Source organism: Oxyura jamaicensis, chromosome 8 (genome assembly GCF_011077185.1).
Source record: "Oxyura jamaicensis isolate SHBP4307 breed ruddy duck chromosome 8, BPBGC_Ojam_1.0, whole genome shotgun sequence".
NCBI lineage: Eukaryota > Metazoa > Chordata > Aves > Anseriformes > Anatidae > Oxyura > Oxyura jamaicensis.
Genome location: NC_048900.1, coordinates 9620745 through 9640241, shown reverse-complemented (window position 1 = coordinate 9640241; position 19497 = coordinate 9620745). Strand labels below are relative to the sequence as shown.

The 19497-nt window shown below is 41.9% G+C and overlaps 1 protein-coding gene across 10 annotated transcripts in view; it reads left to right on the top strand.

Annotated features, from left to right (window-relative positions):
• Positions 1-19134, top strand: part of PRRC2C (proline rich coiled-coil 2C) — a 69738-nt gene extending 50604 nt beyond the window's left edge. For 8 of the 10 annotated variants that reach the window (XM_035333653.1, XM_035333658.1, XM_035333656.1 and 5 more), the window contains 10 exons: positions 3598-3811; positions 4750-4953; positions 5650-5762; positions 6289-6425; positions 7714-7948; positions 8313-8435; positions 9985-10203; positions 12283-12386; positions 13629-13755; positions 17272-19134. In XM_035333653.1, the coding sequence (XP_035189544.1) occupies positions 3598-3811; positions 4750-4953; positions 5650-5762; positions 6289-6425; positions 7714-7948; positions 8313-8435; positions 9985-10203; positions 12283-12386; positions 13629-13755; positions 17272-17532 (1737 nt within the window). In that variant the 3' untranslated portion in view covers positions 17533-19134. The remainder of the gene's footprint in view (positions 1-3597; positions 3812-4749; positions 4954-5649; positions 5763-6288; positions 6426-7713; positions 7949-8312; positions 8436-9984; positions 10204-12282; positions 12387-13628; positions 13756-17271) is intronic. The other 2 variants (XM_035333662.1, XM_035333657.1) reach the window with 1 other exon arrangement.
• Positions 19135-19497: the final 363 nt, after the last annotated feature.

Genomic DNA, 19497 nt, shown 5'->3' with positions numbered 1-19497 from the left:
CCGTTCTGATGGATTTCGGATTGTGTGCATTGTATAACTCACTAACATAGTATTGGTCTCTAGCTTTGCTACCGTATCTTTAGAAGTTTTTGGTCTTTGGGTGTGTTAGGTCTGCTTTGTGACTGTGACTGCAGGTGACTAAACTAGTAGAAACATTGCTGCTTCTAGTGTTGAGTGATGTTTGAAATTAGTTTCTCTAAATTTAAACAAAAAAAAAACTGAACAGGGATTGGGTGCAGAACTAACACTTTGGAGAAGTTTACTTGTCAATCCTGGTGAGGCTTTAGTCTTGCCAGCATGGTTGCTTGCTCATGTTCTCTATGGGTGATAGTTATTAATGATATTGTGTTGAGTCTTTGCTTTTCTTTTGTTAACACCTTTTTCCTGGGGGAAAAAAAATGTAACTACTTTAAAACAATAGATATCCAGACCAGCAAAATGGGGAAAGGGCTGGAGAGGGATGAGTAAATTAACAAAAATATCTGGTTTTCTGTTGCATTCTTGTGTGACAGTTTACCATAATCTGACTTTCTGGGACCTGAAAGTGTTTTTCTGAAATAGCAGTTTCAAACTGGTTAGCAGCTGGATTCCTACATAATACAGGTAGGAACATTACTACGGCACGATCCCACAAAGAATGTGATGCTGCTCAGCTACAGAGCAGACTGCCCTGCTCATTTGTATTTTGTTGTGCAGTTCTGGTGTCAGTGGTTTTATTCATTTCTCAGTGGATGATAAATCTTGGATGTCTGATAACAGAATACATTGAAGATAGATGTTTTAAGGCTACCTAGAAGTACTTTCTGATCAAAAGCTAAACAGAAATGCATTTAAAATCACCTTCGACTCAGTGTTCCTTATTCCAGCTACTGGAACGCTCCCTCCTTTTTCTAACTGTTGAAGGCAACAAGCTTGTTTTGAAGCACACTGACACTATCACTTCCACAGAAGGCCTTCTGGCCCAGGCAGAGCAGAGCTGCTCTTCCTCTCCTTTTATTTGATTAATCCTTGCTTTTAAAAGGTACTTTTGGAGCAACAGAAAGCAAAGCATTCCCTTCCCTCTTTTAGAAGAGCCAAGTCTCTAAGCTCTGCCTCTAGAAAGGGATAACCCTCTCTCATACCCTCTTTTTTCCATCCCCTAACACAGAAAGCTGTCTGTGAGGAGGCTTACATGAGAAACTCCGCCAAAATAGTTCCAACTATTTCACATCATTCTGCAAGGGTGTAGGTGTAAGGTGCTCATCTGAGAAAGTTCGTTGAGCACTGTTTTCCTTGCACCAACTTCACTGAAGACGCCTTTACTAAGGTAGACATCCTGAAAGCACTTACCTGCCACTGCTTTTGCTAGTTAAGGCGCTGAGAAAAAGAAAGTCCAACGCCATCTCAAACTGAACTGCCTGGCTCTTTGTGTTCTGGAGTTCAATCTAAAATTCCTGTGTAGGCAATCTAAAATTCCTGTGTAGGCACCAGAGTCTGGAATCTGGCATCTTTTGGCTTTCTTTTGCCAGTCACGTAAACATCGGTTTACATAAGGATATTTATGTAACCGTTTTTCTCCAGTTAACTTCTTGTGTAGTGAGTACTGGAGCATTAATGTGATGTGAATGTCCCAGATGGGTCAACAGTGAAGCAGCAGCCTCAAGCAGCCATAATCTCTCAACCTGTGCTCTCTTCTTCCCGTAACTGAGCAGCAAAATCACACCAATTTCCACAGCCTCGCTTACGGTAGAGCTTCTTGCTCCTTCGTAGGTGGTCTATAGATGATGCCACATAAGCACTTCTAGAATACCAGTCTCTCTTACATCCTTTTACAGTTTAAGAAGTTAGAGATTAAGGAGCTCTCCAATGGAAAAGCTATTTGAAAGTTTGATAAATTTGAAATTTGAAACTTGAATAATTGGTAGGGGTATGGAATGACCTGGGATCTTGCTATTGTTTAGGTTTGGAAGACAAAATTCAGTATGTAGATTCCAGCTTTTTTGCTATTACTAGTTTTTCCAGGACATCATGAAACTCGAACACAGGAGAAGCTTCTATGCCTTCTCTGTTCAGATGTCCACAGATATTTTCCTCACTTCTCTTTGTACCAGTGTGGTATAAGACCATTATTCTGTCTTACCAGAAGCCTGTGTTGTGTCCAGAAAGGAGCCTGTAGTCTTACCTGTGCTCCACAGTATGCAAAATCCTTTCCTTTTCCATTTTGAAGTATGCCTTGTCTACAAGAATCAGAACCAATTTGGAGGAGAGTGTTGTGATGGGGAAACTGAGTAGGAGTACATGATTGCTGGGTAAGATGGTCTCAAAAATAGGTGATTTATTTCCAAGTGATTTAATGTGCAACAAAGTTTCTTTCCTTCCCCTTTTCCTCTTTTGAGGAATAGAGAGCTGAGCTTCTTTCTGTGTGGACATGTATTGACCACGTTACCCACTTCTTTGTGTATTGCTCTGCTTTTTTATCACGCCTGAAGCATCTAGCCAAATAACATAAATTGTTTGGTCTATCCAGACTGTACTTAGTGCATTTAAACCTGAATAGTCGAAAGCGTGACTTTAAGAGTCTGCAAGTCCCAGGTAGGGCACTCTACTGATCAAGGCAGCAAGGGCAGATATGTTAGGAAGGGTGTATTTGCCCCTTTACAGATACCTTTAAAGACAGCATCTGGCCTTAAGAAGCTCGCAGTACTCTACATGAGGGATTACAGCCTCTGGCATCCAGCTCTGCTCACACAAACTTTCAATTTCAAGGGAAGAGGACAGTTGGAGGTTGTAGGTTGTCCATTGACCATGTTTGAGCACTTAAATTAGTGGGTGTGGTCTGAACATTAATATTTCCTTTTCACTAGTCCATCAAAAGCGTCTCAGTTCAAAGATACAGCATTGTGTATCTGCTCTAGCAATGATTAGATTGTTGGCTGCAGTAAAGCAATGGTTCCTTCCGCTTTTGGTGGAAGAGAATTGTGTACAAAATATTTATTGGAAGTTCCACCTTCCTTGCTGTGCAAGAATTAAATTCATTATTATAGAAATAAAGGAGGGTGAAGCGTCTATAGCACTAATATAAAGTAGTGTGCACAAGCTGTGTCAGCTCATGATCACAGTTCGAGCAGCAGTTGCTTTGGAAATCTGACCTTGACTGCTCTTGGGTTTACTGAAGTGTACGTTAAGTATTTTTGGTGGTAACTCAAAATGGTGGTAACTCGTAGCAAGAAAGTAAGGAGCTGCTTCATTTAAAAGACCCCATACTTATAAGTAGAGGACTTACAGAAATATCTGGATTCTTTTGTACCTTTCTTTAGCTTCCCATGTCTTTTGCTCTCCATGTCAAACAAAACCAAGCCAAACTAGAGTGGGTGAATTCTCTTTTGAGTATTGAATGTTAAGATCATGAACTATGCACGTGTGCAGTTGGAACAGATAAGAAGCTCCAACTTCAGGCCGTATGCTTTTTGCATGAACAGAGTTGCACGATTATGGTGATTTTTAAGAGGCTCGCATGAAGCCTGAGTTGCCTTTTGAACTAAAAATAACTGTTAAAAGTTGAAGACTGACTGGTTGAACTTCCTAATTGATGAGGAAATTTGTTTTCTTTTTAAATAGATGGAGTCAGCACGCAAAGCATGGGAGAATTCCCCAAACATGGGGGAAAAGAGTTCACCAGTGACATCAGCAGCGTCTCCCATAGCTGGTGGCAGCAGCAGCAGCAGTAGCAGCAGCAACGCTGGGCCAAACAGTGGTACTTACAGCTCCTTCTCTAGTGCATCAATGCCTCCTATTCCTGTAGCTTCAGTTACACCAACAACTTCGCTATCAGGTACTGAGTGTCAAGATTGCAACATCGTGTTGTATTGTTCCTTGGTTATGTGTTTCAAGAGACTAGATTCCCACCACATTTAATGCTCAAGACTTTTGTCAGCTTTGCAAGCATGAAATGTCAGCTCTGAACAATAGCTTCCCATATACCTCTTAATTAACAAGGAGATCCTTCCCCTGATTGACTTCAGTCTGCTGAAAAGAATATTGAGAGTACATCTCTGTTTTTATGCTATTTATGTGGACTTGAAAGAGGAGGTAAACTTCTCTTGGCTGACTTAATGGTTTCATTTTGTTCATCTGAGCGAAGGGAGGGAAATATATATTTTTTATTTCTAAGTAGCTGGTAGTTCTGACTTCCAGCAGACAGCTTCAAATTTTTGTCACTTCATCCAGCCAATTACAATATTACTTCTCATTTTTGCTCTTGAATTCAGACTCAAGGCTTCAACAGCTCATAGTAAATCTCCCTTGTACTGGGGAGAGCAAGTGTCCACCTGCTCTCCACAAGCAGTGCTGGTTCCCACCTTGGTTCTTTGCAGCAAATGAAAGATGCTGGATCTGATTAAATCTTCACAACTAGGAATATTAGAGTATATGTCAACACCTCAACTGAAATGCTTTAAAATGACTTTCTTTGGAACCAGGCTGTCAACCAGGAGAGTCACAGCCACTGTAGATTGCCATACTTTGTTGGATAATTGAACAAGATGTCTACTTTGGTGTACTTTTAAGTCCTCCTGTGCTTGAGAAGTGAGAAGTAAAAGAATTATTCTCCCTGTCCATCTTACAGTGATGGAAATGGCTGCATTAGGTTTCAGTGTTCTTTACCAGTAGCACCTATGCTTGCATAGCTGTCCCCAAACTGACCCCTGGAAGATGAGGGTTTGGAATGTCTTCAGCTGTTTTACGATACACCTCTTGTTTCTCCTCTTGTAGGAGCTGGAACATACACAACCTCTTCACTGAGTACAAAGACTGCAAGCACCTCAGACCCTCCCAATATATGTAAAGTGAAACCGCAGCAGTTGCAGACAAGCAGCCTAGCTTCTGCAAGTCACTTTTCCCAGCTGAGCTGCATGCCATCCCTCATCGCCCAGCAACAGCAAAGTCCCCAGGTCTACGTGTCTCAGTCTGCAGCAGGTAATAGTGTTTGGCTGAGAAGCAGTGTGGTTGCTTTAATGGAGTTACAAAGCTAAAGAAATGAATTTAATTCTGGTTTTATCTGCGATAAGGACAGAATGATGGGCCGCATTTTGTGAGCAAATATTCACTGATTGTCTTGATCTAAATAGGCCAGTGTCTATCAGTATAATGATAATGCCATGTTGTTAGTTTATTGAGGAAAGTAAGTTTGCATCTCTTGATGCATCATTTTTCTGTTTAAAATTTTGCATCACTGTTCAAGACCAAGAATGACTTAGTCTTGATGACTTTAATAAAAGTGCCACAATAGCTTATAAGCATGGCATTTTTCTTTAAAGAAAATCCTACGCATAACTAACCTAAATTTCATGACTTCAGAGCTTGTTCTTCCCCTTCCATCACCAAAGTGCCTGTTCTGGCCAGAATCTGTTGTTTTGTCCCCTAAGAAATTCATGGGACTGAAGATCTATGTGCAAGACTGATAAATTCTGGGGATTAATAGATACCAAAGAAAAGATACCACAGCTTATTAGGCAGCTGTTCAGTTCTGTTTCTTATCCCAATCTCTCTGGTAGTTGTCACACCAGGAAGTAGTGACAGTAGCTGCATCTCTAAATCATGATGAAAAACTGTTTAGCAGAGAAATGTGTGGAAACAGATACTAATTGTATTCCTCTTCCTGAGGTACTGCAGCTCAAATTCCAGCGTTTTATATGGATACAAGTCACTTATTCAACACCCAGCATGCACGTTTGGCACCACCTTCTCTGGCCCAACAGCAAGGCTTTCAACCAGGGCTTTCTCAGGTATTTGGGGATTTTTATTTTTTTCTTTCTCTCCTTTTCTACATTGACTTTAATGCTCTACAAACGAGCAAATGGGGGCAGGCAAGAGTGGGACTGAAGAATGCAAAAATGAGATCATACCTGTCATTGCTATTTCATACTGATGCATTCAAGTTGTTTGATATCTACTGCTCCTCTGATTGAAAACAATGGTCATAAAAGTTGAGAGAATAAGCTTTCACTCACAGTGTACCTCCTGTAAAAGTGTGTGTTCGTATGAGGTGTTGTACAAAGTTGCATGGATCTCGTGTGGTTGTTTAGTACTCAAATCTAAATGATTGGTTCAGGCTCTCCTGGTTATTTTCACCAGAAGCACAACATGAAAGTATTTTTAGGAACAGCTGCAGTAGTCTCTCCATGCAACCTTGAGGTTTTAAATTCTTCTGTTTACTTTTAAAGATGTTACATAAATCCTGGCACACATTTGACTGTAGCTTTTCTACATGACTTCTATCCTTAGATATTTAATAGTTTCTTTTTTCTGCAGCCTGCTTCAGTTCAGCAGATCCCCATCCCCATTTATGCACCTCTGCAAGGACAGCATCAAGCTCAGCTGAGTTTAGGAGCAGCACCAGCTGTGTCACAAGCCCAAGAGTTGTTCAACTCCTCCTTGCAACCTTATAGGTAAGTAGCACATGTAAATTTATTTCCCTTTTGGGTGGCAGAATTTATAGAATTTGCTTCCCTGCAGACTTGTGGCTTGTATTCAATAGGTACCTCATCTTCCTGTCATCCCCAAAATCTTTCATCTGTTTGTCTGCCTGAGAACTGTATGCCAAGTGGGTAGTCTGCATCTGTAGTTATAGTGTGGTTCAAATATCATGCTAGAGATTTGTATCTCTAGAAAACCAGGCTAAAAATCTGGAAACATATTCAGTCTTTCATACTAAGAGAACTGGGGGTGGTTAAAAAAAAAAAAGGAGTCTGACTCCTTAATTCAGTATTTTGCGTTTGTTGTTTTCTGATCAAGCCAATGCTGGAGTCTAGAAACAATTTGATATCATAATTTGAACCCTGCAGGTAAGGTAGGGTGCTGGAAATTTAATCCCAGATGTGTAGGGATAGGAGATTACTTTTTAGAACAGATGTTTTCTGTTTGCTACAGGAGATGATAATAAGACCGGTATATCTCAAGTTGCATTGAATTTGTCTGCATACAAATCAGCATGCAGGGAAATTTACACTGTAGCCTTTCGAAAGTGTCCCTGCAGTTCCTACCAGAAATTATTCATAGTGGTATTCTGACAAACATTGTTAGTTTCACTTTAATTACTCTTGCAAAGAAACTTCTTGGAGGTTTTTGCATGTGCATGTAGAACAGCCTCCTTGTTGTGATTTAGAAGGCTGAAGCCAAACAAGGTAGACTCAGCAGGGGTTTAACTGACTACACATGTATCCTGAATCCCTTAACCTGTAAGTCAGTCCTCTCTGTCCTGAGCACTTCATGTGCTTTTTGTACTGGGGGAATCCATTTCTCCAGATGCAGTGTTCTGCGTATCTAGAGTCGGATAGTGTATGGGGCTTTAGGGCTTATCAGATCAACGTATGTTATATAGCCGTAGTGTTTTCTGTCTGGTACTACGGGCCTGCCTGGCTGACCATTGTTTGGAAGACTTTGTGCTTGACTGACTTTGTTGGACCAAATATTGCCTGTCCTTTCACAGCTGACAAAAAATGTTACAAACAGCTGGCTAGTTGCAAAAACATGATCAGTCTGGCATGCAGTCCAGATTAAATAAATGCTTCTGGCTGATCTGGCCATGCATACACCATTATGAGTAGAATTTGGGGTTGTGCTATTAGTAATCTGGTGTTCTAGTTCTGTTTCAGCAATATAACCCATGTTCTTAAATTTTTGGTGGCTGTTGATCTCTGTTTTCATTTTTGTACTTAATGTTCCAATCTCTTGCAGGTCCCAGCAAGCTTTTATGCAAAGTGGTTTGTCTCAGCCATCACCAGTAGTTCTGTCTGGTACGGCCTTACACAACTTCCCAACAGTGCAACACCAGGAGCTTGCGAAGGCACAGTCAAGCCTGGCATTTCAACAGACTTCTAATACACAACCTATTCCTATCTTATACGAACATCAACTTAATCAAGCTTCAGGACTGGGAGGCTCTCAGCTTATTGATACACACATCCTGCAGGTAGGAAATAACTCCAAAATAATGAAGTTCTGCAGTGGTTTGATACAGATAATGCAACAATCAAGTATTGCCTAGCTTGGGATAAGCCTACCTCTTCTGTAATAATTATATGACAGTCGAGGCAGAAAACGTGAAACACTTGGAAGAGAATGTGCTTTTAATTTCATAAAGGTGTATTAGAATTATCTCTGGAGTGAAGATTCCTCTCCAGAATAGAGGAATCTTAGCACTTCTATCGCTATTGGAGCTTCTGGTTTGATATCTTTTATTGTAGGTGACAAAGGGCTACCACTTGCTAATGATGTGCTTTATTATGAGCTGTTGTAAGTGTTCTTAAAGTAACGGTGTCTTTCACTCTTCCTAGGCCAGGGCTACACTCACCCAGGCTTCAAATCTGTATTCTGGGCAAGTTCAACAGCCTGGCCAGAGCAATTTCTACAACACTGCACAGTCTCCCAGTGCTCTCCAGCAGGTAAACTATGGCATGGTAAATTTCCTAAATTGTATTCTTCTTAAAGCATGTTGTTGATGGGTTGGGTTGGGGTGGGTGGGGGTAGAATCTTTAATTCTCCTAAACTGCGAGAATTAAAAATGGAGAGCAGAGAAGAACTACTGCAGTAGTACTGCAAAAATGAGTTAGTGGGAATTTGCATGGCCTGCAAGTTCATACTGAGCATTTGTCTCTCGCTGCCTTCTCTTAAATAGTTCACTTTCCGGTGACAGGCAAAGATTTAGTTGGTTCAGTGTTGTTGCTAATTGGTTGAGGTGTATGGTATGCAGGTCCTCGTGGGAGCAGGTATCATGGTGGAAAGAACCAAGTAAACTAAAGGTATTTTATGTACCTTAATGGTTAACACCAAGTTTCATTTGAAAAGTCAGAGCAGCCACGTCAGTGAGATCAAATATATAGAAAAAAAAAAAAAAGTCAGGAGATAGATTATTGTACAAGCAAATAGGACAGCCAAGTCAGTAACTACATCAGGAGGTTTGTAAAATAACTCGGATCGTGGTAAGTTCTTGGCATTATTTTGTGGAAGTTCTGTTAGTTTGAAATGTAGTTTGCAATGTGCAAGTATTCTGTTGTATTTACAGCATGCTGTCTAGTGGCTTCCTGGTTCAAGTTCTGATTTTTAAGTGGCTTTTTAAAAACAAAGCTTGCAATGGGCTGCCTTATTATAGTAGCCTACTTCATACATGTCAAAAGTTGCCAAGACAAATATTGAGAAAAGTCTTCAAAAGTTGGGTCTCAACTGTTGAAACTATAGCATAAAGTATTAAGGATCTTTTAGAAGGGTTAACGTTTTAATGTATTCAATAATGTGTTTGAGTATGGCTGTAGTTACACTTTTAATCTGTTATAATTCAGAGCAGAATCTTGCTAACTTTTCTCATCACCTGGAGAATGTCATATATTCTTGTAGTCACTCAGTATAATTTTGCAAGTTTGGGGTTAACGGTCAAACTAAGAAAAGCAAGAATTCCTGCTAGTCAGGACACTGTTATGGTATTTTCATGCGCTTATCACTACCATTCTGTGAAGTTTGCAGCCCACAGCATTTCCTGTTAATGCAGACAAGTGAGAGGCAACTGGTTTTTTGTTTTTTTAAAGCTTGGGAATGCTGGCTGCTGGGACCAGCTGGCTGCTGGCTACTTTCCTCTTTCCAAGAGGAAAGTAAAATCTATCTGTGATCCCATACAGTGTCCTTCTGATGACTAAAATGATTTGAAGTTTAAAAGAAAGGGAAAGAATGGAAGCTGACCGTTTCATTCTACTTTTATTTCCTGAAATGAATTATATTTACTTATCCATGCAAGGAAATCCCATTGTGTGATGTTGCAGTTAGGAGTTAAATGTTAACTTTTTCTGAAATGCGAAGACCATAGATGATCTTGAAGGCCCCTTTCAACCCAAACCAGCCAAGAGTCATTAAGCTATTCACCCTGACTAGAACTGAAATCACAGAGCTAGTAAAGTAAGTTAAATAATGACCCTTGTGTATATGTTACTGGTGATTCTGTATGTTTTCCCCCCCCAGGTGACGGTACCTTTACCAGGATCACAGCTTTCTTTGCCCAACTTTGGATCTACAGCACAGCCACTTATTGCCCTGCCCCAGTCTTTACAACCACCACTACAGCACACACCACCACAAGCGCCAGCTCAAAATCTAAGCAGACCTGCACAAGTAACCCAGCCTTTCAGAGGATTAATCCCAGCAGGAACTCAACACAGCATGATAGCTGCAACTGGAAAGGTGATAACATGCGTAAATCTACAATACAAAAAATAAAACAGCGCAGAGCTTTATGTTATAGAACCAGCGTGGCAGCCTGTGTTTGACTTTTGCACCATCTAAAAACCTTCCTTGACCTTAAATGTTCGGGAGAGGAAAATAGCAAAGCCAGCTGAGATGAGTCCCTCAGTGACTGGCTCAGTGCATCTTGTGAAGGTTTAGCTAAGTTTAGATAGTGGCTGGCTTGCTGCTAGTCCATTTGCACTGTAAGAATACTTCATCTGGTAATGACGTTGTGGACTAGCAGTGTACTTTATTCTTTTAGGATGCCACATAGAAGGTAATACAGAAACCATTATTAGAGCGTCAGGCAAACAAGGTTACAATGTCAGGGCTGCTTTCTGCTTCTGTCAGTGTTTTTCTGGTCTCATACTGGAGCAAACTGCCAGATTTCACTTGAGCTTCCAAACTACCAAAAGCATTGACTGCATCTGTAATGTCACCTGCTGCGTCGATTTTTTTCTACCATATACCTGTTGTGCTATCAAATAAGGGAGTGCTTGAGGCTTAGGGCAGATCTAATCTTCGCTAATACTGTCCTGTCCTCCAGGTTGGTTGATGAGTGTCCCAGAAAATTCCCATCATGTAGCTGTGATGAAAAACATTGCAGGAGAAGCTTATGCATCCTCATGGAGATAACTCTAGATAGATAGCTCCTTCCTACATTTGTAAGGACACTAAAATCTTTCTGTCCTTGAGCTGGAATCCAAGAGTGTCAAGAAATGAAATCTTTCTGATGCAGCAAACTGGAGTTTTAAGGGCTTCAATGGAATTTGTATCAGCTGTGACCTTAAACTAGAATTAAACTCTACTGCTGTTGCTGGGGTCTGCTTTTTTGAATAACACAGATGTTGAGAGCATAGTATGGTACTCACAGGAGAACCTTTGACGTATAAAAAGGCTGGTCTTGCAGTAGAAGAAAAATCACTTTCAATGACAGCTCTAGCAAGGGAATAACATTGAAATAATACAGTAAACTTGAATACTGTGAGGGAATTCTCCTCTCTGTTATCTGCAGCTGTTGTGGTAGTCCCTAATGAAGGGATGTGTGGAGCTGGCTTCCATTCACATGGTCTCTTATCTTAGATGGAATTACAGATTCGTAGGCTCCTGGGATTTTTGGATAGTGTACAACCCAGTGCACTTGCAATGCACTTTCAGGTGGCAGTGGTTGATAATACTGAACATGAACACTGCTAAGCTTTGTCAGATTAGCAAGGTCTTCTGGAGCAGGAAGTAATCTATCTCTGGAGCTGCCCCTGAAGTTCTTACAGCTTGTGGCCTAGATTTTAGGATGCTTTTGAGCATAAAGTGACCCTGTAGTCATAATATTTTACAGCTGTGATAAGAAAAATCTCTCTCAGGAATTAATTACACATTTTGGACAGTAATGGCAACCGGAATTCTAGATCAGATGGATCAAGTTTTCATGTTGTCATTCACCAACAGAGTGATTTTGCACCATGTAGTTTTCTAGCTTTGTAGGTTCTGGCCAAAAGTCTTTTACCTTTATAATTTTTGAGCCCATCTTCTAAGCAGCAGCTTGTTTCTAGCTATAGTTGTCAGGGGAAAATAATTGTGATTGCCTCAACAAGAAATGAGGGAAAGCTACAGTGGAATGGGGATTTTCCCTTAGGTGACTTTGCTGCCTTGCATTAAGGGTTCCATCATGTTCTGCTAAAGGCAGTCAACAATAAATCAAGTAAGAATTAGTTGTTTTGCCGTTATGGTTCATAGCTGTGTGTGGAAAGACACTGTTCCAGAGACTCACTTATTCTGTTGATTGTATTTGCAAAATAATGTGTGAAATGGATTGCTCCATTTAAAGTCTGGGCATTTTTCATGTGAATGACTTCCATTTTTGCTGTGCTTTTGTTTTTTTTATAGAACTGGCTTATTTTATGGCACTCTTCCCTTCAGCGTTTTTCAGAATAGTATAAATATTTCCATGTGGTATCTGTGGTGAGGAAATTTCAACCCTGAAACATCTTAATTTCTTTGCTCTTAACGAATTAACATGTTGATTGTTGTGCTTCTCAGATATCAGAAATGGACCTGAAGGCATTTGGGGGTGGTATTGATGTTAAGCCTGGAACGCCGCCAGTTACTGGTAGAAGTACTACTCCAACCTCCAGTCCCTTCCGGTAAATCTCTTTTTAAGCTCAAAATTCATTGAAATCACATCTGGAAAACTTAACTAATTGTATATGAGCAGCCAATTCTGAAAGGCCTGTGGTGGGGGGCTACTAATGGAAAATAAAGTGCTTTATCTTAGTTTAAAAGGAGCATTCTAGTAGGTGATCAGATCTGCTACGCTAAGCTAGAGCAAAATAGTTCTGACATAAGACCTTAGAAATATTTATGAATTACATGGAACTGAACAAGTCAACTAAAAGGATCTGGAAAATGCAGAAGTGAGCAAGGAAGAGGTACTTTGGGGTAAAATGTAAGGCTGTTACATGAGAGTAAAGAAGAAAAACCAAACAACCAAACAAGTCAAGGCTTAGACCTCAGAGAGCAGTAGTTGTGGTAACAGTTCTGTTACAGATTTTGCACTGATTGTTAGTTTTCTAAGCTTTTCACAAGACAAATTAGGAGGCTACTGGCAGGTTTACTTGGTTAATTGGCAGAATTAACATAATTTTGCTTATAGGCAGAGTGTACTTCATGGTGAATTTATTGGGATGTTTGTGGGTGAAGTTATGAGTGGGCTGAAAGAACTTAAAAATGGAACTCTGGTACTAGATAATTCTTGAAAATTGCACTCCCATGCATAGTAATTATATTTGGTGGCTTTCACTGTGGCAAGTTGAAAGTGGTCCAGGCTTTTCTAGTGAAGTAGAAATTAGTTTGAACTCCTACATGCAATCCTGATGTCTTGCCTGCAATACTTCACCTAAAAAAAAAAGTAAAGGGATAAAGAAGAAATACTTGAATTCACAAGCTAGTCAACATATAGAACAATTGATTTGATGGTATATATCTTAAAAATTCTACGTGAGATATCTATTCTCCTAACAACTGAAGCAAGGCTTATCATAAGCCTTTGGTTTTAAGTGTGGGGGTACTGGGAAGGTGCAGAAAAACATAAAAGCTCAAAAGTCGAAAGTAAAAACTAAGCAAATTTATGTAAGCGTACAAAATGTGTGCATTGAGTTTAGCTGGCTTCCTTGTCACTGTTGCCTGGCTCCTCATTTTACGTTAAGTAAAAATGTGTTGCCCACACATGTGCACGTCGGTTGCAAATCGGTTGCCATTAAAGAAGGCTTTTCCACCTTTGTTCACCTCCGTCCCCCAAGCTGCATTTCTAGTTAAGTTGCAACTAAAGGCAGGTGCTTCCTTTGGTTGAGCACTGTGATCCTGATTGACGTTTTTCTTTTCTCTAGGGCCAGTTCTACAAGTCCGAACAACCAGTCCAATAAAATGAACAGCATTGTCTACCAGAAGCAGTTTCAGTCTGCAGCTGCTGCCGTGAGAATGACACAGCCATTTCCTGCACAGTTTGCACCACAGGTAGGCAACTGGTGGCTTCCTACAGACACATCTATTTCTCTGTCACTAGTGACTGCAGCTTAGCTGTGTTCCCTCAGGTTTTATCACGGGGAGATGCAAAATGAAATTCTTTCAAAGAAAGAAAAAAAACGCATAAGGAAACTGATCTCAAGATAGAGGCAAAAAAAAAATGATCTTGTTACCTAGTACAGACTTTGTGGTGTGTTTAATTTCGAGAGTTCTGAGCATGCTGAGGAATCTATTAGAGGTTGTGAATGATGTCAGTTGTTCTGCTGGCTTCCCCACACAGCTGTAACGCACCTCATTCCTGCAAAAGCAGACCATAATGTTGGGGAAGGGGAGAAGTTTTGTGCCTCAGAAGGGTCCCAGTGCACATCCTAACTGCTAAGAGACAAAGTAGGTTTGTGAGCATCTGTCTGAGATGCACCTCTGAAGTATTCTCGGAACAATTCAGGTTGGAAAGGATCCCTGGAGATCACACAGTTGGGCCTCCTGCTCAAAGCAGGGCTGATTGCAAAGGGTTTGACTTGCATCTGGCTTTCCAGGGAGCATGGCCCTACAAGGGTGCTGTGTCCCTGCTGGAGGTGACTGGAGCCAGGCTGATGTGTTTTGTTTGTTTTTTTTTTTTAGTGTTGGGAGTTTTTGACTGCAGGACTTAGGATTTGTTTTTTGGATTGCAACTAGCAGAAACTACCTAGACTTCTCAGGACTACCTTTCACTACTGCTCCTCTGCTGCCTTGCCTCTGTCTTGTCCCTTATTACTTGCTGTTTCAAAGCTGTCAGTGGTACTTGAAGGCACAGCAGCACTACAGTGCTGTGTTTTTTGGGAGTTCAAGTGTGGCTTCTCAACATAAGAGCCTATTTTCTTGACATCAGTTTGACAGCAGAGCAGGCAATTTTTTCCCCTTTAAAATAACGCCAACGTGCAATCTAGTTGGCAGTTTTCTACTTGCTAAATGTGTCTTTTTGTTGTTTTTCCCCCACTTAGATCCTCTCTCAGCCTAACCTGCTCCCTCCATTGGTAAGAGCCCCATACACTAACACCTTCCCAGCGCCTGTTCAGAGGCTGCCAATAGCACTGCCTAGTCAGATGCCGTCTCAGATGATCACAGGCCTTATGAGCCACCCTCGTTTACCGCATGTGGCCAGAGGTCTTTGTGGATCAGTGTCTGGAGCCAGAGGCAATCAGGCCCAGGCTGCGGTGAAGGCTGAACAAGACATGAAGGTTAGTATTTGACCTGCAGCACTGTTAATGCCAGTTCAGTCTTGACAGCTTGTAGGGCAGGAATGTGTCTGCAAATCATGTCTTAATTAAAATGCCTCTGGACCCAAAGCCAGTAGCCGGGCCTTCAGCAGCTGAACACAGATCTTCTCTGAGCCTTGTTTGGTTTTTGTGGTTTTGTTTTTTAATTTTTCATTAATTAGACCTTGAGGCTAAAAAAAAAATGCAGGGAGCTTCCTTTCAAGTGATCTTGTGGGGAACAGTTGTGAAGCAGCCACTGCTGCTGAAGGCAGTCTGACAATTACCTTTCAAGAGCCTGGATTTTTGAATGAGCAATGAAGCCTATGAACTTGACTGTTAGCTGGCATTTCACATCTCCCCCAGCTCTGAGCAGCAGTATGGATCCTCCTGTCCCAGCCAGCCTTGTTTCTAGGTTATTCTGCTAATTCGCTTCCTGGTGGCTTGCAACACCCATGGCAATTCTCTCTGGCAGAATCTGGTAACACGAACACTCCACAGAAGAGGTGGCTGCATTTCAGTAGCAGGTGATGAGTCGTGTAACTTGTTAGAGCACTTTGGGACCCTTCATGATGAGGCCAGATCTTCTTACCGAGGCAGAGACTGCAGGACAGGGAGTCTGCGCAGGGACACTAGTTCACTTAGCTCACCGACCTGCTTTCTGCAGAATAGGCTGCTTCTGAGGGTAGGTGGTGGGTGCTAAAGAGGTCCCTCGGCTACTGTTACTTGCCATAACCCGTGTGCTGAGGTATGCAAGCCAAAGAGCATCCTTTTCCTGATGAGGTCTGGTTGTAGCAGAGTTGATTACCCCCTTTTAAATGGACCAGATCTCCAGGATTTGTTTTGCACGCCCAGTTTATGCTAGCTGGAGGCCTAACAGCTGATGCTTAGTGTGTTGTCTAAAGTCTGTATTGCAAATTGAGTCTAACTTGTCACAGCAAATACAGACGTGCAGTCCTGGTTTTCTGAATCTCCCTGCAAGCACTGCTCAGAAGAATGTAAGTTATTCTGTCACGCTTGGGTGCCTGTGATCAAATCATCCAGCTTTCTAGCCCTGACCTCAGGGGATGTCTGAAATTACACAAAGGATTTCAGGTGGCTGTCTGGCTCCAGTAAAATCAGACTTGTTGCAGTTCATCACATCAGGGTTCACAGATTTTTCTGTTCTGTTACTAGTTTGGCTTCTTGAGACAACTGCACAGTACTGAAACCCAGGCCTCTTGTTCCAGACTTTAGCTACTTTTTCTCCTAAACTTTCTGTAAAATGCATAAAATACTGATCAAGAGGTGCTTGAAGGCTTAGTGTCTGTATTGGGGTTGGAGTTCCTTGCATAAGAGAGGTCTTTTTAATGTTAAAAAGGCATTTGACAGCACTGGGCCTCGTAGCACTGCTTCCAGAAGGCTGGACTCCTCGTGCAGCTCCTGCTTTGCCCAAGTGTGGGCAGGAAAACCAAGTGCTTGCTCTGAAGCCTCTGGCGTGCCCAGTGCTGCACTGACAAATGAAAGGCCTGGTGTAAGACTGCAGCTGGAGCACTTGGTTGCCAAGGCTGAGCTTAACGGGTGTGAGTCAAGGTTACCAGTAGGATCCCAGGGAGGGATTTGGAGGAAGCCAGGCAATAAATAATTTGTGCTTCCCAGAATGAGTGCCCATTTCGAGCAGGAAGCAGCTGAGGCTTCAGCTCCGCGTAGCACAATCCTGAGTCAGGTACAGTTGCATTAGCACTGCAGATTCCGGAGTTACTCTCTGAGTAACGGGAGATTTGGGGCGTTCAGATTTTGCTGCCATCATCCAGCCCCTGCACTCAGGAAGCCCAGAGCAGGGGGCAGGGGAAACAACAGGTAGTGTGGCCCTCAGTGCCTGAGTAGCTGGGGCAGTGTCGGGGCTCACACAGTGTGCAGAGACGTGTTCTGGTCGTGTCTGACGCTGTGGGACGAAGCTTCAGATGGAGCCTGCTGTGGGCTCTTTGTACTTTCAGGTTCTGTAATGCTAGTTAGCTGCAGAAAAAGGTATGAGATGATGCTTAAATTTATCTTTGGTCCTCTCCTGCTGAGGGTGAGGATTATAAAGAGCCAGGGAAGCCTAGGCACAATGTTACCTACTGCTGAGGAGCCAAGTGGCCAGATGTGGTAGCATTTGGGAAGCAACTGGATGGACGTGCCTTTCTGGCAAGGTCTGTCCACCACGGTCAGTCCTTTCATTTAGGATTTACTTTTGTGAAGTCACTTGTATTCCTGTGCCATCTCTTCAGTAAATATATTTTCTCCCTTTCTTAAGGCAAAGCAGAGAGCAGAGGTACTTCAGTCCACCCAGAGATTCTTTTCTGAGCAGCAGCAGCAGAGCAAACCAATAGGAGGCAAAGCACAAAAAGTGGACGAGAATGGGAGCAAACCCTCCGAGGCAATTGCTGACTCTTCAGGAGTCTGCCAAGACAAAACAGAGGAAAAGCCTACCCCTGCACCTGCTGCAGCAACAAAACCTGTTAGAACTGGACCAATCAAACCTCAGGCAATCAAAACCGAAGAAACAAAATCTTAGAGGCTGCATTTCCTTGGAGGTGGGGGAGGAGGGGAGGGCGGGTGAGACGACAGCAGCATGAATTTGTAGCCCAAAGGGGGAGACAAACAGTTTTCTCTCCCCGCAGGGCTCTAAACAACACAAAGGGACGTAGAAGCTAGCAGCAGTTATGGATTGAAACTGCTGCTTATCCAGCTCAGCTTCTAGGTTCTTTGGGCTTTTATCTTCTCTGACAGCATGAAGGCTGCTTTTGGTAGTGTGTGTGCACGTTTTACACGTGTGCGCGGGGTTTGGCTTACACACCTGTGTGCTTCCCAAACCGGGACCTGCGGAATAGCACAGCGGGGAAGCAGGTGGTTGGGGAGTTACGTTCCTAGCTGACAAGATGAATACTCTTATTTTCTTCTGATCTTCAGCTGCTATTTATCTTCTTACAACCCGTGAGTATGAGAACATGCAGATCTGAAGATGGTGCTGGGCCAAGTAATGTGTGTTAAGTTTTTAGCGACTTCAGAAGCTCCTAGCTTGTAATAAGCAGAGGGATTCACGTAGCTGGCAGAGCTGCCCTTCCCGTGTGACGCCTGATGTAATACAACACAAAGGGTAACCCTGATGTTGAATTGCCCTCTGAAGGCAGTGCTTTGCTGGCCGCTGCTTCTTGGATGACAATATACTGTATTTAGATCACAATATGAAAACGCTACTTGGCCACCTGTGTTCTCTACACCCACTCCCCCCTCAGTTGTTCACCTCTGGAGCTGAAAAGTTAATTGCATCAATAGTCAGATTTGTTCTGTTCACCTCTGTCCAGCTATCTTTATATGAAGCGAGTGATCTTTAAACGGTTTCCAGCTTATGTCTGTATACAGCAATGAGCACTTAGAACTGTGCCACAAGAATAAAAAAACCTTATCGGATTAAAATGAATTTTATCGAAAAGGTGCATTCTTTATATCAGAGCTGCGTCGCACCACCTCCTTGCCCACAGTGTGCTGGAAAGTAGAATCAAGTCAAATAATGCCTTTTTAATTGTATCCTCTAGTATTATAGCTGTAGGACAGTACTGTATGATACTTCTGTGAATGTAAGATATCCTGTACCTGCTTATGATATGTAGTAGTGACTGTGCTATACTGGAGCTGTTTTTAATAATGTTATTCTAGAGGTTTTTTCCAGACAATGATTGAAAAGCTAATAAAAAGCACCAGGTACCACATCAGTAGCAGAACTTGCTGTTTTTTTCTGGGATTTTTTTTTTTACTTTTTTTTTGGAAGGAAGAGTGAGTTGAAAGTCTAATGTGTATAATTTTGTTCAAATGACTGCAGAAGCTGGAGAGGCTGTTGCTGCTATTGATGCCTAGTGAATTGCTATTGGTTATCTTTTTATATAAATATATATATAATTTGAATTTTTGGAAACTAGCTGTGATGTCAACTTTGGAAAAAAGTATCCCACTTGTAGTGTGAGTTGGCATTGTACAGAAATTAACAGCCATATTGGTCTAGAAATGTTAAACTTAATTTTTTTTCCATTTGTACAGGGGTAACGCACTGTATTAAATATGTACGGTCTTATTTACATGGGTTTGATTACAGAAACTAATAAAGTATTCTCTAAATAAAGTATCCTGGTAATCTCATGATTAGCTGAGTGCTGCAGGATGCAAAGAGAGCACCTGAACGTCGCGTATCAAGCGAAGAGTGTATGACACCTTGGGAAAGCAGACTTCCAGAGAAAAACAGGTCAAAACAGCTTTTTTGTGTGTGTTTCCCCCTGTGCTCACTGCTCCTGACCCCATTCTCCGGTGACAGTCTCATGCCATGGAGCTTCCAGCTAGCTGGTTGCATTCACAGGATCTTGCACCGCTGGTGAGCTGCTTGGTGTTAGACTTGTTCTGTATTTTTTTTTTCCCTAGAGAAGATCTCCTTTTCAGAGGAGACCTGGATGAGCCCAGTTGTTACTCTGATTTCAGCTGGGGATGTTTG